General features: G+C 41.8%; 1 protein-coding gene across 2 annotated transcripts; it reads left to right on the forward strand.

The window, feature by feature from the left end:
- Positions 1-1,968: 1,968 nt before the first annotated feature.
- On the forward strand, positions 1,969-25,799 carry LOC138635874 (3',5'-cyclic-AMP phosphodiesterase 7B-like). Of its 2 annotated transcripts, XM_069723563.1 has the most exons (14): positions 1,969-2,261; positions 5,408-5,468; positions 15,372-15,458; positions 17,256-17,419; positions 17,619-17,682; positions 17,917-18,012; positions 19,233-19,333; positions 20,264-20,395; positions 20,488-20,579; positions 21,174-21,318; positions 21,450-21,546; positions 21,810-21,890; positions 22,895-23,086; positions 23,201-25,799. In XM_069723563.1, the coding sequence occupies exons 1-14, from the start codon at positions 2,241-2,243 to the stop codon at positions 23,329-23,331; spliced, it is 1,464 nt and encodes a 487-aa protein (XP_069579664.1). In that variant the 5' UTR covers positions 1,969-2,240; the 3' UTR covers positions 23,332-25,799. The 2 variants fall into 2 exon arrangements, with proteins under 2 accessions (XP_069579664.1, XP_069579663.1); XM_069723562.1 differs by lacking the exons at positions 1,969-2,261; positions 5,408-5,468 and adding an exon at positions 9,882-10,875.
- The last annotated feature ends 1,960 nt before the right edge of the window (positions 25,800-27,759 follow it).

The following is a 27,759-nucleotide window of genomic DNA, read 5'->3' on the forward strand; positions in this document are numbered from 1 at the left end:
GTTTTAGATATTCCACCAGTGCCTCATAGATAATGTAAGTTGAGTAACTCACAAATATTTGAACTCAAATCATTACTTTTTATATTGGAATGATGTGGCCCTCTATTTAAACAACATCTTATCATTTGAAACATTCCCAAGAGATTTATCTTATAAGTTGAAGTAAAAAAAAATTCTGTAAAGTTTTTTTTTTTTTTAAATGACCCTGGTATCTGCAGACACTGTTCTCTCTAAAATATAGCTACCTACATCCTTCATTAGAATTTCTATGTAACAGGATACATAAAATGTCATCAACAACAGCCAACATCTTGCAAGGATATGGACAGTTTCACTAACTGTATACCCTTGAATACAAAATAAAACTTCTTTAAATATTTTTTTTGTCATTGCAGAGGTGAATATTACATTTAAATGTTATCATTTGATGTTGAGGATTGTGTCATAAAAATGGAATGGAAAGAATTCAACCAGAAGACAAGTTGTCCAAATCAGGGCAGTGAAATTTGGAATATACATCACGATTGAGGAAATAAAAATAATGAAGCACAATATGAGGATATCTTGTCTTGGAACAGTATATTACTACTCCACCAGGTGTCACATTTGACCATAGACATTTTTTATCTGTCCCTTACACATGCTGACTAATGTGTTTAAATGTGGCCAAAATGTGAGTCTAGCCGTTTTGCTGATTCTTCCTTGTTGAAGACGTTTATGTATTTTAACACGTGGAAACTGAGCATACATCATGAAGTAATGCTGTAAAACTGTAACAACAGTTTGTTCCAATACTGTGGTACCATTTTTAAATCCACCTGTAGTGTAATAAACATATAGAAATAGAAGACAGAAATATATTTTCATTTAGCATTTGAATCAGTCCTCAGTTGCGTTGGAGTGACAGTATCACAACTACGGCTGACACGTCCCGCACATACACAGGCGAGATAATGACACTAGGTTTTTATTTTGTTGTGGGCAGCTTGATCAATGCTAATCTAAAACGGCACTAATCAGGGATTACACTGTGCAGTGAGGTGAAAAGGTCACAGATAAACACATGTATACATGTAAATACTGCATGTGTATGAAATGCATCCAGATTTATGTCCACTCAGGAACTGAGATTTCTTTTCTCCGAATGGGATCCATTTTGCTCCATATTTGTTGCACTAGTGGAAATTTTATGCAAAATTTATGAGGTGAATCTTCAGACAGTTTTCCCTTCAGTTTTTTTTTTTTTTTTTTCATTGCCAGAGATCTGAGATTTAACAGACCTATTACCAACTAAAATCATTGTGGTTTTTGATTTTGCTGCAGATCCAATTTAAAGACTTCATCTGTGACATGATGATGAGTCTTTTTCACCTGGGTATATCTACCTTTGGTATATATTCAGTAGGCCCATACTTTGAAATGTAGCTAGACCTTTGGCAATAAAACTGATGACATCTACCTCCCACCGTTGAACGCTTCCTATAAGATTGCCTGAAACATTTACTTACCACATTGTTTTTAAAGGCTGTTTCTTCCTCATCTCAAACTTACAGCCATTGTTCTTTTTTTTTTATAATCATGATGATTATCATCGCTAACCAGAAGTGTTTATTATTGTACATATGTTAACAAAACTCTCCTAACCTTATCAAAGTAGTAATTTCAATCCAAACCATGATGTTTTTCTTAATCAGACAAAGTAGTTTTTTGTAATAAACAGAGTTGTAGTATTCCTAGCTCCCTGTCTTCCCTACTACAGCTCAGGTTCACTATAAAATACTCCAAATCAAAAAAGCGTTTTAATTTATCAACACCAATCGCAATCAAATCAGTAATTGCCTCTCGCCGTGATTGGTCCACTCCCCCACATGTCCCGCCCCCGTGATGCTACAACCAGCCCCTCCACTCCCCTGTCTCTGCTGCTCACCAAGTACATACACAAGGCACGCGGACAGGCGCGGGCGAAGGAAACCAGCAACTTCAACCTTATCTTTCTTTTTTCTTTTTTTTTTTTTTTAAAACAGCCCACGCTGTCCTTACAGGACAAGAAAGGTCAAACACAACCGCGGGAGGAGGATGGAGTAGCTCGCGTTTTAAACAGGTGTCAGCCAGGGCACAAGTCGCCCTTTTCGTCCTGCTGTATGCGGCTCACTCCTGCGCTTCCTGTGACATGAAAACACTCGGCACGCGTCTGCTTTCGTCGCATTCACTTGTTATCCACGCGCAGCCACGATGGTTAAATGTCCTGTTTAATGGTCGAGGTACGTAGATTGTGACTTTACAGTTTACACTGACAGCCTAAAATAAGAGTTTACATTGACAGTTTATTTGTCTTGCCTTGTGTGTGGTAGCTGCGTGCTATGACCATCCAGGTCTTGGTGAGTTGATAATGACCTTGTTTCTTGAGGTGAGGATAGTAGTGTGTTGTGCTGACTTCTTCACGTGTATATTCCATCAGCTGCAATGTTAAGCTGTAGTAGACCTTGGGTATTATTGCCATGTGTCACGTCAGTGTATTGACAGATTTACAGCAGTCCACCTGCAGCCCGGACACTGCAGACCACATGCAGACAGAGGACAGGTGTGCAGTGGAAGCAGCTATGATACACTGCAAGAAGTCTTTGCTCTTTGTGTTTGGTTATGTGCCACGGTATAGTCTTTATGCTATGTTAAGATATTTTCATATGCATAATGTGTACATAAAGTACAAGTAAGGTAGCTGTGCAACAACTTGATTTAGAAATTATTGTTAGGCTATTTTAAATTCAGAGTACACGTAGAGCAGTTGTCCTACATGCCACACAAATCTGACCTTAACCTTAAATACAACTTTCCAACACAAAGTTCCTTCTTGACATTTCTAACACCTGTCTGTGGAGATGGTTCAGATGTCACCACTGCTTCTAAATAATGACCTTATGTAGGGTTTACTAGAACGATTATTTTCAGGATCGATCGACAGATTTGTTGTTTGGTCTTTTAAAATGGTGAGAAGTCTGTGCCCGTGTTTTCCAAAGTCCCGAGGTGCAGCCTGAAATGTTGTTTCGTCCCGACCAACAATCCACGATCAGACGATAATTATCATTGAGGACTAAAAGAACCAGAAAATATTCACTTTTAAGAAGCTGGAATCAGAGAAGTTCAGAATTGTTTTCATGACTGTCCATTTATCAAAATAGTTGGCACTTAAATTTCTGTTAATCTTCTTCTTCTTACTAAAATGACATATTGAATGCATAAATAAGGACGATACCAAGTCTGTTCGACAGTTGTCATAAGTCTGAAAAAGTTTGAAACAATTCCTTTTTTTTCCTCCAAGTTTTATTGAACATGCAGACTGAACCAGTGTAAACTGTGTCCGAGCAGTGAGTCAGAAGCACACGATAACAAAGAGAGGAAGACTTGAACTAGAAAGCTGCCCAGATGAAGTGAGTAATGATGCGATCATAGAGCTAGAGATCATGGAAAAGAAAAATGACAAGAGTGCCTCCTGTAAACATGCTGTAACCACGTGGGCTGGATGAGTGAACAGTCGCTGCCTCTGGTTTGCTTTCATCCACCCGTTTCCTGCCTGCCAGTAAACAATGTGAGCTAATTCAGATGTAAATCCTCTTACTCGAGGTACACGTATATGACCGTCTTCCTCCAGAACACGTTGTACAAACGGATAAGAAATGAATTGTTATGCGTCCATCAGGTCAGTTAGGTTTCCTGGTTTCTGTCAACTGTGTGTATGCGTGCGTCTTTTGGCTTCATGTTTCTGCTCAGTGCACCCGGTGCACTCGCCCTCCTGTTCGCTGTGCACACAGATGTCGAGCCATTATCACTATTATGGCCATTACTAGCTATTATAAATAGATGACCTCAATTGGCAAATGTACCGAGCTGCTTCTGCCTGAACTGCAGTGCAGGACTTGTGGTTGTAATTACGCTTTGGAGCTGATCTCAGATCAGGGTACAGTGGCAGACACAACACTGCTCGTGTACTTTATCAACTTGAACGCATCAGACAGATGGGCGAGGTGGTATTTGTGCTGACTCAAAGATCAGGGCAGAGGCATTGATGGAAAATGTTTGTATGTCAACACACAATTGTTTAAAGGGGCTCACTGACATTTCGTAGCCAACAAGGCAAAGAACGGCATCTCACTGTTTTTTCTGAGACTGGTGATCAAGTTTTGATCCATTGGGACTCTTAACTGAGGCTTGATTTGAATCCAAGGTGAAACAATGAGTCTATTAATTTTCCAAGCAAAAATCCAAACATTTGCTGCCGCCAGCATTTTTAACGTGAAGGTTTTGTTACTGTTCTCGTAGTTTATAAATAGTTTTAAGATGCTTTCTGGGACTTTATTATGAGAATATTGATTATTTTCTGAACATCTTATCAGCAAAATTACTAATTACCTAATTGCCCGATTAATTGATATTGAAAATAATTTTGTGGTCCAAAACTTAATGGTTATTGCAGTCATGTGCAGATTTATTTTGTGCTATTAACAGTCTTTTAAAAGGCCATGAGGGAAAAAGATAGCGTGTTAATGAGATAAACGGCTCCGTGAAATGAATCTATTATGTCTGTCTGTTATCAGAATTATCTCAAAAAGAGGACGCGCGTGTGATTTGATCTCCACACTTGATGAGTCAAACCCATGTTTGATAGAAAATGACTAAAAAAAGATGACTTAAGACCCCTGACCATGTGGATCAACCATGTGGAAGCATGTGATTAATGTGCAAATCATTACCAGTGGACGCCACTATGCTGCCTGACCCACTTTTTCAGTGTTGTTGGCCCGAACACAGGACATGTCGCTCCTGGAACAGCAGATGCCAGTGTCACTAAGTGCACTTACCGTCTCTTACTCACCGACTTGAAACAGATGCCTTTCTGTCCAAAGAAATGATTCAGTTTGTGAATTACAATCCCAACGTATGAGGGTGAGATGTCCCGGAGGACGTGGGACAAAATCCCCTTGGATTATTGAATACAGTAGGCGAGGATCAAATATAATTAACGACACGGAATAACACGATACGTGCGTGGAAGTTGAGGGCTCGACATTCAGTTGTTTTCATTTTAAAACCATAATCGTTTGAATTTAAAATTGCGCAGATCTCATGGTTAAAAACTCCATTTTATATGTTTTAATGTTTCCTGCATGAGAATGAAGTGGAACTTAAAAATAGATGAACCTCACAGTAGATTTAGGGCTTGTGGGACAGACCGCGTGAAAACAGACTGCGGCCTCACGCACGCGGTCTCCATGACTTTTAGCACAGTTTCTATTTGTTAGCAAGGTTCCTTGATGCTCTGTGGTAGCAGTGTGTATTTTGGGCTGCTGTAATATTAATCTCAGCCTTTCTTTCTCTCCCCCCTCTCTCGTTCTCTTTCTCTCTGCTACAGGGGTGTGGAGCCGTCCCATGTAAAAGGTCGGAGCAGAATGCTCTACAAGTTTGCATGCTGGGTAAGACGAACGCTTATTGTCTGAACACCTCGGTGCATAAGGTTGTAAATATGTAGTCTGAGCTGCCGTCTGCTGGTGCAAGAATGTTTCCAAATATTTAGTAACGGTGCTTCAGGTCTTCACTAACCTTTGGCCCGGTATAATCTGTATGTCAAACACTGAGGGATATCTCTGGTGTCTCTGTATACAGTCCAGGTGAATGACTTTTGTCAGTGGTGCACGATACAGTATGTTTCTTTACTCTGGTGAGACATGTTGCTGCACTCAAGTGTTTTACCAGCGGTGAGTTATTTTTGTAGCTGTTTATTAGAACTACAGTCTCCTATCTTGAAGATTCAGACTTTGAAATGTAGCCGAAACGACGTTTGTCACAAGTTGTTTAAAAGTTTGCTGAAAAAGTGCAGAGTACAATTGTTCTGCAACATTGAAATCCTTCTCCTGACATTAATTAAAACCCTAACTCCTCCTCTTTGTGCATTGAAATGACATATTTAGAAGTTTTTCCAAGAACGTAATGCCATTAGGTGGGTTAGATGTAACTATACAAATTTGCCTTCATTTAGTACATGTAGATGTATGATTATGCAAGTAGTCCCCGCCTCTATCGCAACCCCTCAGCTTCTCACCTGCAGCTCGAGCTGGCAGCTGGAGTTTATGGAAGGCCCCACCCTGCAAGCTGATTGGTTCCCTGGGTACGTGATGTATGAAAACCTGGCTGTCTCAATCCGTGTATTTGAGAATTTCAGCGGTTCACTGCAGTTCCAAAACAGTGAAGCTCAGCCACGGCGTTGACTCCTTGATTTGTCTTGCACCATTGGAAAAACACCACATAGATGTGTTAGCAAGGCTAAAATTGGAATTTTCATTCTTTAAACACATGAGAAAAGATGAGTGTAAGTACCCGTGTAAACAAAAGTGCTCGTGTATTCACATACTTGCATGTGTGCAAACGCAAATAAGCAGAAACACAAATAAGCAGAAATGCAAACACGAATACAAACACTTGCCACTGTTTTCTTCAGACAGAGCATTTCATTTGCTGGCTGAACCACTTCACCACCTCCTGACCCGCCAGGAAACGTGACCGGTCGCATCATCAAAGAGACTCAAAAAATAAGACGCTGCTACTCGCACACCTGCCTGAGTGTTAAGCATCATTTGGTGCCAGCAGCTCTTTCTCTGCTCCTTTCACTGTTTCTTACTTTCTGTCACATGCCTTCTTTTCACACATTCCCACACAGCTCCATTTGTTTGCTGCAGTTATTCTTTTGGAAACATTCATACTTCATCTGAATAGATAAGAACAGACGTGTTCTCATCCATTAACATGAAGCTCATTTTGTGATGCTGCTGTTGTCATTTTTTGTTTTTTTAAGCATATTGGATTTTTTTTATATATATAATTAGACAGGTCAACATCAAATCTGAAAGAAAGATGAAAACAAACAGCGAGGTAGAAGCACGTTAGTGCAGTGACTGAGAATTATTTAATATTCCGGTTCATCGGGTTTCCATGCCGAGCAAGCAGATCACCCAGATTTCACCTCGTTCAAACAAAGTTCACTCACCTCGCATAACACAGAAATTGCTTCATAGATTAGCAATGCAAACATGAATGTGCATTTTTCTTCCGCTAAACAAATGTGAAACTGTATCTCCCTGCAGGAATTTTTGGAGTTGCCTAGAGACACGACAATATTCATAATCTGTTGTCCGGAGTTTTATCTGTATTTACTTGGTTTTTACACGGACTGCCTAAACAAAGTAATCTTGTTTGTCAAATTTTAGGAGAGCAATCAGGTCATTGTAGATTTTCATAATCTTTCATCCTAAAAAAAGACATTGGGGGAAATAAGTTGTGAAAACATGAGGACGAAGGAGACCGCGCTTTGTTTTTCACTGAAAAACAAAAACACAATATTTTACAAAGTCACAGCTACAACAAAGCGGCTCCGCGCTCCAACGCTCTGCTCTGCTGTGTGGCTGTGAGACTCCCTCCTGCCGGCCAGAGAGCACATCATGGAACCGGTGCGCGCGAGAGTGTCCTCCTCCTTCTTTTTGGTTTTGTTAGCGAATTGCAAGCAGGCGGAGCATCGTCGCCGCCTACTGCTGCGTCGCAGAGCCTCTACGCTGAAGGTGTGCAGCGTTGGAAAAAGTTCTCTGAAAGAAGAGGATTCTGTGTCCTTCCACTCCGCAGAATTTGAAAGGAGTCTAGACGTCGGAACAGTCCTTCGGTGGCATTTGATAGCGCAGCATCCTGGAGGTGCAGCCCACCAAGGACGCGTCCTTGAGATTCAGAATGAGCCGCACCATCTCACTGCTTCCTTCTCAAAGTTTCTCACAGTCTTTATCTTTTATCTTAACGCTTTTTGTCGCATGATTTCTTGTAATCAACTTCTTGCGTCTGATATGTGAAGTTCAAGGCTATGTTCCTGACTGAGTCTGTGTGTGTGTGTGTGTGTGTGTGTGTGTGTGTGTGTGTGTGTGTGTGTGTGTGTGTGTGTCACCAGTTTTGTCAGCATGTGACCGTCTCTCAAGGGAACATTTCCCTGGAAATATTTTCCAGTTATAGCACTGCACGCTCCATGATTACTAACGTGTAAAGTGCAACACATAAGTCTCACTTGTTACATTCACTGAACTGTATTCAGGGCGATTAATTCATTAATATGTGGTTTTCATCAGCTACAGGGACACTTCTGGATGTTTATGACATTTGAGGATGGGGGAGGGGGGGGGGAGCCAGTGGTTTTCGTCTTAAACACATATTCAGTTCTTCTCGGTGAAATGTGGAGTTTTGTACCATTTGGCAGGATGTGCATGTCACGCAGATATCTTCGGCCTTTACTTAGATTTCTGTTGCTAAAACACGGAGCCTCAAACAACCAGAGGCTCGTTACACTACAAAGAAACTGTGTGATGACAATATTAGCTACATGTAACTTTTTTTGTTGTCACAAATGTACCCACTGGTGTTGCCTTTTAATCTTATCTCGCATGAAGTAATTCATTCGTGGTTCCGAAAGAATCACTTCTAATTAACAAAACTGCCTCTTTCACATGGACACACTCGTAGCCGGATGGGAATAACGGAGAGATACCAGAGCCAGTAGCTAACGACCTTCTTCATAGGGCATTAAAGGACGGGCTGCGTCAGGCTCAGTGAAACCAATTAACCCTAAGACGGACCGAAGTAGAACTTTTGGTAAAGACCCCGTGCTTAGTTCAAGCCATTAAAAATCATTTCAGGAAACTCGGCTGCAGAATATATAGCGCTCGTTTAAAATCGATTTTTTTTTTATTTTATTTTTTTCCGGTGTGCCTGTGCCGGTTATTGTGAATTCAACCATTTTAAGAATTTCCCTTTGACATTTCCGGGAATGAAATGTTTCACTCCGATCCTGTTCTCCTGCCTCCTGTCAGAAGTCCTGGTTGTGTTTATAAGCCAGAGGCTGGTTAGTCACCTGGACAGGAGAATCCAGAATCAAATCAAAACAAACCCGCTCAAGTGTTCATGTGTCAGTGAAGCCGTAACGAAGGCTGACTCACAGCATGCACCTTGTTTTACCTCCAAGCAGTAGAAGTTCATCATGTTGTTCTGCTCTGGTGACATTGTTCCTGATTCGGTGTACCAGGGAACGAGCGGTTTGTGTAAAAGAGCCCGCATGCTCAAAGGTTAATAAATAAACCGTGTGGACGATTAGTACCGAGGAAATCATAATTCATTGAAAACACCAAATAGTATTCGGTTCCAGTTTGCTTATTGTTATTTTATTTTTGCTCTATGGACTATTCGAACCATCTAAAGCACGTAGCACAAGTTCATTTACAGTGTGTCCAAATCCACTTTTGCTCGTCTGTAGGTGGATAATCGGAGCAGAAAGTAAGGCGCATGGTTCAGAGGGGGTTGTGCGTAGCCTCTTAATTAACCATTTGTTTTAAGAGCCAGGTGTGCTCCCACCTTCACTTTGCCAATGTGACGGCAGATTGACAAGTAGTTGGAAAGAACGCTTCTCTGCAGAGGAAGCGGATCTGCTCGTGCTCAGATTGATGTGCACAATAATAATCTGTTCGACGGAATGTTTGTACGTTCGCGTGCTGCCGCATCTCCCCGTGTGTAACAAGTAGGCACAGTAGGTGCACATGAACATCTTAACAGCGTGCCCCTGAGATAACTGAAATACTTAAGAACAAGTCTTTGTTGGTCAGTCGTGTCATCCCATAACCGTTGCTTCAACATAGCGATACCCACATGGTGGCAAAGCACCTTTTGCTTTTGAAGCAACATGAGCGCTTGACGGGAAAATGACAATGATGTCAGTTTGAAACTAGCACAGGCACTTGCGTTGAGCTTTGTGCCAGATGTAAAAAAAAAAAAACAAATGCATACTAATAATAATGCCTGTTAGATGAATGCATTTGGTAAAGCATGACTGTATTCAGCCCTGTTCCCACTGACTTCATGAGACAGAGGCTGTGAACCAAAGCTCCCCAGTGTTTCACACAAATCCTATTGGTCTGTCGTTGGGACGGCAGCATGGAGTCAGAGTGAGAGTGCGTAAGCGAGCTCAGAGCGGGGAGAGGAAGGGTTTTCAGACTCCACAACAAGATTGGCGCGAGCGAGACTAGAGAGGGAGAGAGAGAATGCGGCAGAATGAGCGAGCAGGCTGTTAGCGTCCGACTCCGGCAGAGACGGACGCAGACGGATCCTCTTCTCTCTCTTCTGGCTTTTCCCCGCTTGGCATCATTGGTTTCATCGTTGCTGTCGCTCTGCAGCACTTCGCTCTCGTTCTCTCTGTGCCTCTGTCCTTCCTGCGGCTGATTCTGTCTCTCCCTTGGCGTCCTTGTTACTCTGTCCTACGTCCAGACTTGCTCCTGTCTCATTCTGTCCTCTCCGTCTTCACTCATGGCTACCCGACGGTGAGCTTTTCTCTCTGCCCTCTGTCTATCGTTTCCCCTCTTTCACTCTTTCCGTCCCCGTCCTCGGTTTTCAACCCCATCTGTACTTTGATCTTTCTTTTCCTTGCACCCGTCTCTCTCATCCATCCATCTCCGTGGGCTGTTACCATGCCCGTACTGGAGGGGCTCTGGGGCCCAGATCTCAGGATGCGGGACTCCGGTCTTGGTGTCGGGGTTGACGTCGGGGTCTGTGCAGATGAGCCCCCTGGCTCGCCAGCGTGGGGTCCTCTCAGGACCCCTCCTGTTACTTGCGGTGGCTTGTCGCTGGCGCTGGAGCTTCCGGCCCTCATACGGCAGCTCAGGGCGGCCTGGAGAGCCCGCAGAGGGAACCCCCGGGGGCCGGAGAGGAGTCAAGAGAGCACTAGGGTGGAAGCGAAGAAGAAGAAGAAGAAGGAGGGGGTAGAGGTGGGGAAGCAGGACATGGAGAACAAGAGTGCACATCCAAAAGGTAACGTGCCTACAATACATGATGCAAGTACAGTGAGGCTTGTGGGAGTCAGATATCTGATAAATGTTTCATGTCCGATGTATGTTGTCTGTTTTGGTTTGACCCAGCAGCGGCGCGTGCTACATAAAAACGGAATATGATAACAGAAAAATCGTGCGACTTAACGTGGGCTTTCTGAGCTCATGTTATATCTTGCGTTATAATCTCTCGCTCATTGTCTCTGCGAAAACAGCGTTTTGAGGCAACTCATTTTCATGAAGCGCATCCATGTATTGGAATATTCATCCATCCGACTCCACGCCTGGGTACATCTTTGCATTTTTGACAAGCGCGTGTGTGACAGATTGTCTCTGACAAGCGCGCCTCCGGCCGTACGTTTACATGCGCGCGTGTCCGTACGTGACGAGGCGAGAGAGAGAAACCGGTTTCCGAGTATTTCAGACAACCGCGCGGAGTAGACGGTGAAATGAGGGATTTGGGTTGTAAAGCCGGAGCGTCCATTAAATAAAGCTGTGTTACCATCTGCTGAGCTGCAGCTGTCTCCATGACACTGAGGTGACATCATCGATCAAGCCTGTGTCCGTTTGTGCGATGATGTAAAGTAACAGCGGCGACACTTTCAACTGAACTGATTTCAAATGCTTCAACATGAAACTAATGTTTAATGTCACCAGTAATGACTGAAAATAGGGTAAATCTGTATATTTTACTATTTTCTTAATGAGTAACAAAAACATTAATATTGACTATGTTGACTATCGGAAAACTTCTAATGCTGACTCGGTACTCGTTATTTGACCTGAAATTAGTTTTTGACCTGATCTCAGGCTTTTGTTCGTAATGTAACGCTGTCAGATGTTGTTTGAAAACGGTGATCTCGCTGCTGTTTAGTCAGTGTGATGCATGTTAAGACTTCAGTTATTAATGATGATTAAAACTAATTGCCTTTCCAGAAAAAAAAAAAATACTTTAATCGGCTGATAACCACAATGGAACAATCTAGATCTAAATCTTTTATGTGATGATTCATTCTCTGGGGAATCACCTTGGCTGACTCATGAAGTGGAAAATGAACAGATGTGTGTCATTCGCTGACTTTCCCCTTGAATCATGATGACCTCATGCATTTGATGACTTCATATAGAGATTGAAAGGCTACAATGCGCAATATGTGATCGCAGCTCAAGTGTGTCCAGACAGAGATAAGTTGGTCAGTGTTGATAGTTGGTCATTGTGACACGAAAACAGAAGACATACTATTTTTTTGCTGGTTTAGGGAGATTTATGTAAAAAAAAAAAAAAAAAGAATCTATCAAGTGTTTTGTAATTCGGTTTGTCGAGCTGGGATCTTTAATTATGCCTAAAACGTTGAATAAGATGCCAGATTTTCCTTTCAGTTGGACATTAGTCACAACAAAATAACAAGTAGAGGAGATCTCTGGATTACATATCATGTAAAATAGTTGTCATGTCAAAAAAAGACAGTTCACATACAGGTCCGCAACTCTTTTGCTTATGATTTGATTGTTTATATCGTTTTTGAAGCCGTTTCGATGTCCAACTTTCACTGCTTCCAGCTGCAGGTTTCTTGAGTTTAATGATATTTAAGTGAATATGGTTTGAATTTGGGATCCAGGTGGGATAAAGATTAAATCGAGAGATTTCATGAAGTCACCATGGAAATTCTTTCTTGAGCAGTTTATCAATAATCAGTATATTAGTTGACAATGGAAATGATAACCATATGCTTAAACAAAGATATGCCACATTTTCCTTTAAGTTCTGACCCTCGTTTATTATACATCAAACAGAAACGTCCGATAAGGGCACAACTTAACCAGTAAAATATATCTTTGAAGTGCACCTTCACGTCCAAAACATCGATTTTTAGACGGTCCGCTGGCTTTTTCTGATGTCATCTAATATTTATCTCCATAAAATAGTTGGACAGCAGCGAGTTAGCTCCCTATCCAGCCAGCCGTGTAGATGCGCTGTCTGTTTATATGTACTGTATGTAGATAAAGCAGCAGCAGCAGATGCGGCCAGAAGGAAACATCATCAGTCACCGTGTTTAAAGCTGTTTGTGTGAGTGCCGGCGCCACGTATGGCAGCGGCGCATTTCAGTGTCAGTTTTTGAGCAGGAAAACGGCCCCGAAGCGCCGTTTGTGCCATAAACACCCACAGATTCATTGAAGCCGAGTGAACATATTCCTCCCACTACCCCTGTGTGCGCGAGAGTGAAAGAGAGAGAGAGAGAGAGATATGTGCCAAGTGTGCGATCCTGTTTTCGTATTTGGATTTAGGGATTTAACCTTGTCTGTGCGCGTGTGTGTGTGTGTGTGTGTGTGTGTGTGTGTGTGTGCGTGTACGTGTGTGTGTGTGTGTGTGTGTGTGTAAAGAAGTGCAGTGAGTGTTGACACACGGTTGCGTGGCGCGTGTGCGTTGCGGCTTCTTTTAAACACCCTTCCCAACTGATGAACGTTTTCATCCTAAATGACCCAGTTCTGCGCAGCGTGGAGACAATGACCTATTTACCATTCCCACACGGAGAGTTAAAGGAAGAGAAAGGGACCTGAAGAGGGAGGCGGGCGAGACGAAAGGATGGATCGGATGGGGAGAAGAGGAAGAGGAGGAGGAGGAGGTGGTGTTGTTGTTGAACAGGAAGGAACGAGGGATGACGGGAAAGCGGAGAGGGGAGGATGTGCGATATGAAAATATAAGGATGGAGAGATAGGTGGAAGAAAGAAAACCGGGCAGAGTTGGTGTGGCTGTGTTTGTCTGTTTTAGAATGCGGTGATTTGTTACTGCAGTGTTTTTTATTTTTCCAGAAGACGCATTTCCTCCTCTCTTTGCCCGCCAGCACGCAGGATAAAAAAAACAAACAAAGAGGCCTTCCTCCTTTTCTCCTTTTATTGCTCAAACTAGGCCAGCGGGAGTCTTCTGCCGCCGCCTGAGTCACTTCCCCCCCAGCACTTTATATTTATTTGTTTGTTGACTATAACATGCATAAATTGGAAATTAGGCCTTTTTCTACAACATATTTATTTTATGTACAGATGCTTTGCCTACACACACACACACACACACACACACACACACACACACACACACACACACACACACACACACACACACACACACACACACACACACACACACACACACACACACACACACACACACACACACACACACACACACACACACATTGACTAAAACAACACCGTGTCCCTGAAAACTATTGCACACTTGCCCGGCAGGACCTCTCGAGGGAGTTACCACAGTGACTTCAGCCCCATTAACAGGTAGTTGAGCAGCTTTTAGCATCTTTTAAGCAGGAGTCACAGAGGTGATGTGAATTGGCAACCCCGGGGATATAATACGCTCCAGTTCCTCACAACTGATCTCTAAATTATTCAGTAAGCCCGTAGTTTTTAGTTTATTCAAGTGTAAATTTCATGTGTGTGCAAGTGTGCTGGGGCACCGGACCTCGTTCTGTTGTGTCTTGTTTGTCACTGGCCTCGGGGGTGGGGGTGGGGGTGTTTTTAAACACATTTTAAAAACTGTGTTCAGTATTCAAGGATCCATTGTGCCGCTGTGTTCCTTCTCCATCTGATAACCGCTAAAACAGCAAGGATTAAAACCCAGAAGACTTCGTCAGCAGACATTCACTGAGGAACGGAATTCATGCCGTAGACCAACACACTCGATATCCGTTTAGGAGATAATGCTCTGTTAGCGTGGACGAAATCCACGAGCACGAATACATACTTCCTTTTTTTTATTTTTTTTATTTTTTAAGAAGACACAACAGTGGAAATAACGTCAATGGAATATTTAAAAAAAAAAACTTGTTTTATAGCAGAAAAGTCAAAAGTTCACTTCTTTTGTTTGGTCCTCGTTTTTAGTAAACACATATACCCTCATTCCTTTATTTCAAAATGAACCAGTTCAATCAATCAGCATCAGTGTGAAGCTCCTGTAAATATTTACCAGAATAGTGATAGTACGAACAGTACAGTCAATGCAGCAACAATCTGATAAAACAAAATGTTCAGACATGCACATCACAGCTGCAAAGGGGCATGAAATCCATTTTCCTCAAGCAAAGTTGGACCAGATACAGGATGTCCCGGTGTCTGGTGTCATCAAGGGTCCTCTTGTTTCACAGAGGCGGATTCGAGGACAATTCTAAATCAGATTTTATGATCCCGCACTCACGTCCTGTCACAACGCTGCCGGCCGCTCGACTTGCTGTTCAGCCGCCAGCCTCTCGTTTGCTTTTTTTTTTTCTCCCCTCTCTCGCCGCCGCTCTCTCCCCCCTTTTCCCCCCCCCCCTTTTTCTCCCTCTCTCCGCCTGGGAAGGTCGGCTCAAGGATTGGTGGGCGCACGTCTGCCACAAATGGCAGCAATAAAGTTCGACAACAACATATTTTTCCCGTCATCTTTCTCCCGATCTTTTACCTTCCCCTCTTTCTGTTTCTCTCTTGGGCTAGCTGATGGCAGACTGAACGCTGGTCATGCTGTGTTGCTGGCTGAGAGACGAGGCTCCTACCCGCTGATTGACCTGCGCATCCTGAAAAGTAAGTCACGTTTTCTTTTCACAAAGCTGTCATGTTTCAGGAATCCAGGTTCAAAATTCGCACGCAGGATCAGCCCTACCTGAGTGTTGTGTACATTTAATTTGCCCTGTTTTGAAATTCTACAAGTGCTGGAAATGCCAAAATGGAAGCGTCACACACATTTAAATGGTCCTACACTAATAAAACAAGCACAATAATGAAACCATTTTTGCAGACTACCCATACCACAATAATAAACGTTCATATAAATGTTACAGTTCTTATTATTTTATTTTATATATATATATATATATATTGCATTTTAACATTTACATAGATGTGGTTATATGTGATTTAGATAACATCAGCATTTGATACTGTTCATGCTGTATCCAACATCTCTGAAGGTTATTACTTCTTTGTGTTTATTAATTATTGCCAGCAATAGGCCATGATAAAAGTATTCTCTGTGAACGCTGCCTGGAGGCAGAATCAGGGTAATTGTGCGCCAAATATGTGTGATTGCACTGCATTCAAAGGAGGGACACACTGCTGACCTGATGAAGCATGAACTGGCACCCTATAGACTGTTCTTGTAAGCAGACAATAAACAAAGTGGGAATTCCCTCCTTGGCTCCACCAGACATTAAAAATACTCCAGGGGGAATTCATTTCTCAAGACCAGAAATCTTTAACCTCTGCGGTGCAGAACGTTTGTTTCGCACCTTCTGACAGAGAGAGTAAACACATTAATAGCTGCAGTAAGTAAGTAATAGCTGCATAACCTACTTCAAATATTTTACAAAAACAAACCTTTCTAAGAGCAGTAACACAACACGTGTGTCTGCTCACAGTCCTTCTCTTTTTTTTTTTTTTTTTTTTAACTCTACAACAAAGAAAAGTTACACCAATGACTGTCTGTTGGTGCTCGCCATCGATTGCTTTCTTTCTTCTTCTTTTTTTTTTTTTTTTTTTACTTTAATCCTTTGAGGTTTAAACGTTGAGATTCTTTTTTTTTTTTTTATTATCCGAGGCATTCACTTCAGGAACCTGTCAGACTTTTCCATCATACTCTTTGCTGCTGCAGCCTGTTTTTTTTTTTTCCACTGCTCCTGCTTTAGCTCTGTTGGGTGACGTTAAAACACACCAATACTAATGTCAGCACTGGAATGTCTCACCAGACACCAGATTCGAAAATCGTACTTGTATTGTATAAATCAAAGCGACTTACCTGGTGGTGATAGGCTTCATCAGAATTGTATGACGGATGTTTATTTTAAAAGTTCTGCACTAAAAGCGTTGAGAAGCCGTTATATTCCATCAGAGCTGCATATGGTTGGGTAACTTCGGAAACATCCACACTATTCTGATGTCAGATTGGGAGGCTGCATCTGACCGTCTCTTTAACTTTCTGAAACTCTCAATCCAATGCCAGTACCAAGTCTGCATAGATGACCAAGTGCACGGAGTTGGAAGATCTCTCTCAAACTTTATTCTTTCACTTGTTACACAACTATTTGAGGCACTTTTCCTGGAGTACACCACCATAACTGTCCTCTAGGAAAGACTGTTATCCCCATTTTGAAACAATATTGCATCTCCTGCTTCTCTATGGCAGCTGGCTTTTCACTCTGCTTTTAATTTTTGCTGCTCCGATCAAATGTAAAACACTTTAGATGACTTTAGATGTTGCATGAACCCCTTTTTTTTCTATTACAACCCTGCCCTTAGTCTCCGGGGCAGAACTCCATACAATATAGATCAATATGCATTTTTCGTCTCAGCTGATAGGTAAATTATTCTCCTCTGTAATCTCAGCCAGTGCCCAGCAGGGGGAGGTAGAGTCCGGCACAAGGAGAAAGGTGAAGCGTCTGCTGAGCTTCCAGAGATACTGCCACACCTCCAGGTTGCTGAGGGGATTGGTTCCCCACACCCCCGGTTCTCTCCACTTACTGGATGATGACTACCTGGGACAGGCTGCTGTAAGCACACACACACACACACACACACACACACACACACACACACACACACACACACACACACACACACACACACACACACACACACACACACACACACACACACACACACTCAGAGAGATTCAGGTATCCCCGACTCGGTATGACAAATGGTGAAACACCAAAAAAGTTCTGTCGTGTCCGTCTGTCTTTCTTACAGCACATGCTATCAAAAGCAGGCACGTGGAACTTTGACATTTTCCTCTTTGATCGTCTTACAAATGGTGAGTATTACATTGGTTATTTTTGTAAATCAAATATTGTCCCTCACTAATCTATATTCCACCATCATTGTCGGTTATAAAAAATAATGTGCGTCATTATCTTTTTGTAATACAAGTATATCTTAAAGTCCTTGAAGTACATTTTTCCATCCATTGTACTGTAAAATGTCACATTTCAGATGTGACTTTCTGCAGTAAAGTATATGTGTTTTTTTGATATGTTGTGTGCTTTAGGTAACAGCCTGGTGACTCTGATGTGCCATCTCTTCAACGTGTACGGTCTCATTCACCACTTCCAGCTGGACATGGTCAAACTGCACAGGTTTCTTGGTAAGCTGCAGAGAGTGTTAGTGATTAAGTTTTACCCTCTGCTGTCCATTGTTCTCCAACAAGAAGAGCTGTAAAGGAGATATTAAATATTTGTCACCTCAGCAACTTTGAAAATGGTTGGAAAAGCAGAAGAATATTTGTCAGTCCAGTTTTTGATGCTCATTATCTTGAGAGGAATAATCCTACATCTGCGTTAACACCAAAATCCTGACCACAGACAGTATAGCTATATTTCTTTATTTTTGTTTGTTTGTTTAAAACCTTTGGTATACTGCCATTCTTCAACATACATATTTCTTCCTGACTGGCACTGCTAGATAGGAAGCATTCCCTTTTGTAAAAAGTGCACCTGGATTGCCCTTTCAGCGCGGCAGAATGGTTCCCAAAGCTGAGAATGGTTTAACTTTTCAGGAAAGCCCATAACTACCAATCTTTCATTACAAAAGAGACACCGGGTGTATGATCCCTGTACTAACAACAAATCTGGATAAGGTGACGGTGAACACAATGTTGTAGTAAGTGAATATTAACCCAGTAGCCACAGGATGCTAAATGGTGCCATCAGATATCACAGAGCAACAATGGACCTGTGTGTTGTTATGGAAACAAAGTGCACAGGCAATTTTGGCTCTCTGGCTTCACAATTGAAATGAGAGAAAATGCAGTCAATCCTAGCCAAAATGTAAATTGAATCACTCACAATTGTTTATCTGATGATTGTCAGTTGATTTAAAATATTTATATGAACAAAACCAACTGGATAAGTTGTTGTGGCTTCAGTTTCTGACCCCATTTACTGCCTCTCTCAGGTCTGAATATACGTCCTGGCTGACGTGTGCACGGACAGCTGCAGAGAGCTGTGGACACCATGTGTAGTAGTTCTGTTCATACTTCTTTGTAGAGTCCGCTTGGAGGATGTTCTCCACACATGTTCAGTAGATCAGCGTATTCCCAAACGCCACAAATTCTTTCCCATTTGATTGTCTTTATCTTGTCTTAAGTTTGTTTTAAATTCTAGAGATGCAGGTCGCGACGGGCATCTTCACACAGCTTCTCTTCAAATTCAGGGTTCATCTTGGTTTTCCAGCTCATATTGCTCTCGGTGTAGCGATCATCAAATCAAGACCTTTTAAATAGTAGTTTACTGCAGTGTTAGCCAAAGTTAAGCACAAATTAACAATGAGTTTTTCAGGGTTTGACCTTGTGTCCCGTCTTACCAGGCATGGTGCAGGAGGACTACCACTCCCAGAATCCCTATCACAATGCTGTTCATGCTGCTGATGTCACACAAGCCATGTACTGCTACCTGAAGGAGCCCAAGGTAATGAATAATACCAGATCTCTCACACACACACACACACACACACACACACACACACACACACACACACACACACACACACACACACACACACACACACACACACACACACACACACTGTATGGCTTCACCAGGCCTGAGCTTCACCCCGAAGCTTGTTTAAGCTTAGAGTACAAGACCATTTCAAATCATAGGTAAATGTATTTCTAAAATTTTACTAGGTGTGTCCTTTATCATATTTTGATTACAACTTTTGAGGTAAAATATGCAAAAAGTGTTGGAATTTTCTTTATTAATTGAGTAAAATACACTTAGGTTTTAAGTATCCAAACAATCTCGGTATACTTTTACCTCCTCTATGAAGCTTTTCTCTGGAACTCTACCAAGAACAGGCTGTTTTGTGTCTCCGTCTTTAAGACACATTGATATCACTGACCCTCTCTTCTGATTGGTCGACTCTTTTCTGAGTGACACATGCACAGGCCAACCACAGGTTTTCTTCAGCCTTATAGTTTGCTTTCTCCGTTTTCTTCCGCCTAAAAGGTTGGACAGCGGGCCGTGCTGAAGGTATATGACCTGAACGAGAGTTTGTGACATCACAAACTTACTGAAGTCCAAATGGCTCAGTGGCTGAATACTGACTGTGTGCATTTACAGTATCTATGTACCGCCTAAATCTGCTTTATAGTCCAAAAAGAAATGGAAATCTGAATTTATACAACATGGCACCCTTAAAGCCATTCTTTACATTGCATTTTTGTAATTACCTTACAGCAAGTGAGAGTTTTGAGGGAACCAGACACTAGTCAGTAAACACTGTAAATTCAAGCTATTCTCTGTGCGTCTCTTAAGAATCTTTTGCAAATGAGTGCAAGTGTGCCTCCTACGTAAGGAACAACCATTGCCCTTGTGGACCTTGGTGTGTTGTAGCTGGCAGAGCAGCTGAGTCCTCTGGACGTGTTCCTGGGTCTGATGGCAGCAGCCGCCCACGACGTGGACCACCCTGGAGTCAACCAGCCCTTTCTCATCAAGACCAGACACCACCTGGCATCCCTCTACCAGGTACGAACGTCGGGTGTTCAGTGTGGGTGTTAACGTGTGGAAGGTTCAGTGCCGCTGGAAACACGTTTTGGATGTTTCTCGCCCCCGTACAGAACACATCTGTGCTGGAGAGTCACCACTGGAGATCCACTGTGGGAATGCTGCGAGAGTCGGGACTGCTGTCCCACCTGCCTGCTGACATGTCGTAAGAACGCGCACATACGCACGCACACACACACACACACACACACACACACACACACACACACACACACACACACACACACACACACATTACACCCTGACACTGGATTTTTCAGGGTGACTTCAATATTTTAAAGTTGAATAAAAAGCGCTTACTTATTCATACTTATTTGATAAGAGCTTGTCACCTAATTTTTTTTATTCAGTTGAAAAATCCTTTCGTCGACGCTGTCTGGTGGATAAACTATGTAATGCCGACCACATCTTTGATATTTCTGTCCTGCCGTTTCTTGGCGCTTTTGGAATATCCTGCTGTATATATCAATAATAAATATAACTGTACAGTAAAACTGAGAGACACACACATGCATGTTTGATCTGGTCAAATAACTAAGGTGCTTTTGCTCCAGATACGAGTCTTCACAAAAAGGTCAGAGGTCAGCTACACCAACACATGTAGCGCTCCATGTAGCAAGTTGCTGTAAAAAGCAGTAGAAAGGAGACTACTGTTGGTGCTGGGTTGCAAGTGGAGTCCAACAAGAACCGGCATTAGTTGATGTGTTGTTTGTTTCTGATGCCTCCCTCTGCTCTGCAGGCAGGACATGGAACAGCAGCTGGGTTCTCTCATCCTGGCCACAGACATCAGCAGGCAGAATGAGTTCCTGTTGACCTTCAGGGAGCATCTGGACAACCAGGACCTGGACCTTCAACTGGCTTCACACAGACACTTTATACTGCAGGTGCACATCCACTTTACAGTATAGATATCTTTTACAGCATTTCTGGCTGTAATTGTTATTTCATCAGCAATTATACAGAATCCTTGTGTAGATAAACGGGTATATGTGCGTTTCTCTCTCCTTGCCTTCAGATTGCTCTCAAGTGTGCAGATGTCTGTAATCCATGTCGGGTTTGGGAGCACTCCAGGCAGTGGAGTGAGCGAGTGTGTGAGGAATTCTACAGGCAGGGTGAGTTCACTTCTATCACACCTGGATTTCACCCGGCAAGAGTGTACGACGCCGTTTAGTTCTGCCCTCTGCACGGCTTCACACCTCACAGGGAGCCTTTCAGAAATGTAGTTGTCCCCCATTTTGTTGACGTGATGATGTTTGTACTTCTGGAATGGATCAGGAGGAGCTGAAGATTTTGATGTAGTGATGTGATATACAATTTATCTAATCTTTTATTTGTGTGGCTCCTGTTTTCTGACTTGTGGCTGTTAACCTGGTAGGTGAGCTAGAGAGGAAGTTTGACTTGGAGATCAGTCCTCTGTGTGACCAACAGGTGGATTCTGTCCCAGCCATCCAGCTAGGTAATGGAGTACACACACACACACACACACACACACACACACACACACACACACACACACACACACACACACACACTTATTTACGAGAACTCACCGCAAATTCTATATGTTTGTGTTGGAAAGGTTACTTTTAAAATATAATAGGTTGCAGATTTCTAGTTACACTGTTAGAAATGTAAGAAGTAATATATTTTAATCACATTTTTTTTTTTAAAATCAAAGTAATGTTACTTATTTCATTTGATTACTTTTTGATAATTTTTCTAACAAATGTTTTAAGTTTGAGTAATAAAGCTGAAAAGTCTCAAAAATATATTTTTTTACTAGGAAGTGTAAACCTCACAACAGTACGAAACACTGATTACTGTCAAACTTGAATTATGATCAGAATGTTTTGATTTTAAAGCAACCACCAAAAACCAATCACAAGTATGCAGATCACAAGTGAATGCAGTAAAGAAAAAAAAAAAATGCTCCCATAACCTCAAGTTTTCATTCAGGTCAGCTCCATGCTGAATGATAATGGAAACGGGACGGTGTGTTGGTCACCATTTTTTTCACAGCGGCTCCCGAATGACTGTTTTTAAATATCTCTTCATCTTATCTGACGACATGGCCCGACCACCTCCTCGGCGTGGCTGCTCAGAGCAACACGCATCGATCGGATCGGCATACAAGAGTTCAAATCCAAACAAAAAACAATCAGAAACAAGGCTCAAAATTACAGCTCATGTTGCCAAATGAATGAAGCCTGTCCTGTTGTACACAACACCATTAGGAATGTTATATTCTACGTATAATATATTCAGATATAACTCCTTTGTAATCACCAACAAATTTAATTGTAACTGAAATTGAATTGCATATTTTTTTCTCAATAACTGTTACCGTTCCGAGTACATTTATTTGGTAAATTAATTACGCAGCTCTGTTACATGTAGGTAGTTACTCCCTAACGCTGGCTGCACCACGTGTCTCTAACATCAGACGCCCCTGTGTTGCAGGTTTCATCTCTTACATCGTGGAGCCTCTGTTTGAGGAGTGGCAGCGCTTCACCGAGCCCAGCCCACTCAGCCAAACCATGTTGGGTCACCTGCACAAGAACAAAGCTCGCTGGAGCTGCTTACGATGCGCACACTCACCTCCAGACTCGCAAACTCACTCCGAGGATGAGGAGCCCAAGCCAGAAGGAGGAGGTGAGGAAGGAGAAGACATCCCTTAAATCTTCCTCTTGTTTCTTGGGGCTGTTTCATCTTCCTTTTAGAAACAGAGGAGAGGAGTATTTATCCAACTCCTTGTTTGTCCTCCAGCATATTTCCTCCCACAGCTGGCAGGCTCTAAAAGTGGGATCACTGGATGGGAGTTTGGCTCGGATACATGGGAAGTGGCTCCCTCTGCTGGAGCAGAGGAATGCCGCACTGCAGGGGGGAAATTGAATTAGAAAGAGATTGATGGTAGAGCAGATGGAAGGATAATCTTGGTAAATAAATGCAAATTTTGACAAAGTCATGCCTTGCTCTTTAACCCTCTGATATCTTCTTCAAATTAACTGAGAAAAGCAGGAACAGAATAAAAAAAAAGGTTGACGACAGACGAGGTTTAAATGAAGACAAATATAAGCTTGTGTTTGCACAATACTGTTAGAAAAAGCCAAAATGATATAGAAGTCAGCTGGACTGTCCTGGAAAAATGACCTAAAAAATATAAAAGAATAAGAGGAATATATCAACTATACTATGCTTTTTAAATCTTCAGACAATACATATTAAGCTCTTTTCACCTTGTCTCTATTTTGTACTGCCTGCACTCCCGTTGGATGCTTTTTCATACAAGTGTCTCTCACTTGTCTACTTTTCACTGAAGTGCGTTTTTAACTAAGAGCACTAAGTTGGTGTGCCGCGGTACTGTAAACTGTAACATGGACACTGTTTTAACTGTTTAAAGACTGACTCAGCAGTTCAGCTGGAGTTGCTTGAACGCCGACATCACCGACGTGGAGAACACAAACGAGTCATCTTTTTTTGAAAGTGTCTGTCTACATGTAACGTTGGAATCGGTATAATCTGTACAAACTGTGCCGACATACAGCACTTCACATGCCAAAAACCTCAGTAACATCCTCATCTTTTTACTGGGTACGGTTATTAGGAAATATAACCCTCCTCACGCTGGTGTTACCTTTGTAACGACTTTATGGGTGCGTTAATTTATAACCTCCACTTTACAAGCTCACATACAACAAAGCCTTAACAGCAACACGGTCTGTCTGTGACCCATATTTTGTAATGGTGTTTTGCCATTTTCTGGACAAACTTTCTTACAATATCAAACTGTTACACGTATACTTTTCTGCCTGTTTTTTTCTTCAGCCATACCAGCATACTGAAACATACACACACACACACACACACACACACACACACACACACACACACACACACACACACACACACACACACACACACACACACACACACACACACACACACACACACAGTACTGTAGCAGCTTGTTTTGTGATTGATCCTTCACCCAGTATCAGGGTCAGATTGGGTCTTACACCTGCTAAGCGTTGCAGTGGTGCTAATGTACTGTTATGATGCATCACCTCACTACTCTGTGAACTCTCTAAGGCTGATCTATTCCTTTTTGTAATTACTCTTGCTGCAGGCACTGTGTGCACTGCATCCTGTCATGAAAACTTGGGCCACTTAGTAACTATAAATGCCTCTAATTCTAATATCCTGCAGTAAATATCAAAACTATTATTACTATCTTTGTTGCAGAAAAGCGTCTGCTGTCATTAATACAAATAATATATACGAGACATCGTACTTATATATGTATAATCTAAATTGTGAAACGGATCCACCAACAACAAAGCATACTTGTAAATACTAGTTGGTCCAAGTGTAAGGTGTTCTGCTATAAAACAATATATTTTCTAGCACTCTGTTCTAAATGTGTATAGTGAAGTCTGGCACGGTCGACGCTGTGCGCACGGTGTTTACAGAGACGAGGGTCCTCCCTGAGCTACAGAGGAGCTTTACGATTCAAACAACCCTCCCGGCACACAGTATATTCTGGACACAGTGTATCCTATAAGATCATCAAAGCTCAAATATCAACCGGTTATGCTCACCAGAAATGTAAAAATAAATAAATAAATAAAGGATTTCTATACAGTTTTTTCCAAAGTTACACTAACTGTGATACACGCCTGTTTTATGAGGCGCAGTGCACTAAAGTTGAAAGGCACCGGCCACATTCACATTTACCTACAGCTCTGGTAATAAGTCAATTATTCATGTCGTCACTGTAGCACTCCATTGGCTTTGATGAAATCCGCACTGTACGTAAGCAACTCCGTTGTCTGAAGTGCACACTGTTGCCACTGTTTTGACGCCGCTGCTCTAAAAAGCCTGACATTGTTGACAAGTTACTCAAAGATACACACTGGCCTCTTTGATTAACAGGACTGTTCAGACCTGCCTCCAAGTACAGCTTCCTGTTTTTAACCACAAACCGGGTACATTGGGAGGCATCACTCTAAATATTGTACCTTAATACAAATGAAAAAAATTTAAAAAAGTATTTTATTCTTTGTAAATCATGTTACTGCCAATAGTGTCGACTTGGTCCAGACAGTAGGCCTCAGGCTGCCTTGTATTTGAATACCTCTCAGAATTAGCACTGGTACAGGGTAACTAGAGCCATACTGCATTTAATAACTAGTACACATTTGTACTGTTTGTCTGTATGCCAGAGTAAATTACATCAGCTCTGCCATAATTATCTTCCTATTCAAAGGAAGTTAGTCCAGGAAAATATGCAAATGTATTGTGATTTGCGAAACATAATAATACACACACCAAATTGTTGCTACACTTTATTTATATATATATATATATATATATATATATATATATATATATATATATATGTATATATATATATAGCTTGATATGATCTGACAGGTGGGGAATGAAAACATGGTTACAGAAATGCCAACCTTTCTGTGAAATATCAAAAGTTGTTTTTTTTAAAGTGTGTATACACAGCACATTTCGTTAATGATTCACTTCCTTAAAGAGTACTTTGAATTGCACCATGAACAATTAACCACCCCGGATTTTACTGTGTTGTCCCAATAATTACATTTTCATCTTCGCTTATAGTGCATTTACATCATTGTTTGAAAGAATATTCAAATTTCCAACATATTGATACTTTTAGTACGTTGTGTAAAGTTTTTATTGGCCTTGAAAACATCATTTTTCACAAGTTATACCATCAGCAGAGGTTCTGGACCTTTAATTTATATGACATGATCTCCATTAGCAGATTGAGTCTGCTCGGTTGTCAAGGAATTGTTCTTTTTGCCGTGTTTTTAATGCAATATACTGAACTACTAATGTCTTTGAAGAGAGTAATCGTCAGCTCTGTAATAATTATTGTTGAATTTCTGAATTGAAACCTTTCAAATGAGGCCCCTTGGTCTCCAAAATTGATAATCGTTATGGTATTAGCAGTGACCCCTGAAACAACAGAGCTGTTTGTGCTACGGTCTATCGAGTCGATCCAAACAGCATGTGAATCTCTGTATCGTGGTGTCTGAATGGATCATCTGACTTCTTGACTGTATATTTCTGTTCTGACAACCACCCGCTGATCACTGTGAACAATAAAGTGAAAGTTTTTCGATGAACACCGAAGACGCTCGATGGTCCACGTGTGTTTGTTTGTGTTGAAATGGACTGAATTTCAAAAGAGTTCAATATTTTGTCCAAACAAATTGAAAAGGGGGGCAGCTTTTGTCTTACAGACAAGTGTTATAAGTGAAACTGACCACTAGATGGCAACAAAACAATTCCAATGGTTGTCTGTAGGGAGAAAAGGAGACCGCACCATCACTCTTTATGACAAGGGTGCCTCTCCCCACTGCTTTGTTTACAGTATAAACACAAAAGTTATCCTGTGAATCAACATGAGGATTTCTGTGATGTAAGCAGAGCTCGGGGCTATGAGCTAATATGTCAACAACAAAAAAAAAACTGGAAGAAAGACGGGCTGAAATCAAACAGCGTAGAGTTGTGTTGAGTTGAAGTTTGCAGGGCAAACGGAAAACGTGGAAATGTATCACACTGTCACATTGTCGAATCATGAAACTTGAGTTATTGCAGAGAGGTTCTTGGCATTACTTTTACAGAACAAAGCAGCATTTGCATCTGATTTGCAATTCAAATGAGGCCTGCAGATTGTGTCATAAGCAGAGTTTACTTGTGATTGGCCATCTGTTAAATCAAATTACACTGCGCTGCTTGACTTTTTTTCAACTTTATCTTGTCTAGAGTTAACAATCGAAGTGGCGGGGTCTGTTTCAAATGCTGCAGCTGAACTTCTTTCCATTTTTCTGGAACTTTTTAAGTACTGCTTTGAACTAATGACTTGCACAATACAGACGAGATGTGTGGAAGTTCTAGTTTTGACCTGAATCTGCTCATTAGAGCATGACGTCAGACAATCATTCATGCTTTTAATGCCTTCTGTCTGTCCCAAACACACACACACACACACACACACACACACACACACACACACACACACACACACACACACACACACACACACACACACACACACACACACTTTATCACAGTCAGTATTCATCCAGCATGTGTCACTATAAATATTGACACTGTAAACAGAGCCCCTCTTTTGCCCCTTGAACGACAGTCATTCAGCCACTCCCTTTGTAAAAACATGCGCTCCATTAGCCGGTCCTGTCGATAACCATCTACCTCCACATGCAAACCCAGCAAAGATGCTCATCAGTAGCTGTGTTACAAACGGTGTACAAGACTCACAC

This window comes from Brachyistius frenatus, unplaced genomic scaffold (genome assembly GCF_029030835.1).
Source record: "Brachyistius frenatus isolate BFR_SWC_R1_liver_20210118 unplaced genomic scaffold, ASM2903083v1 Contig_334, whole genome shotgun sequence".
Lineage (NCBI taxonomy): Eukaryota > Metazoa > Chordata > Actinopteri > Embiotocidae > Brachyistius > Brachyistius frenatus.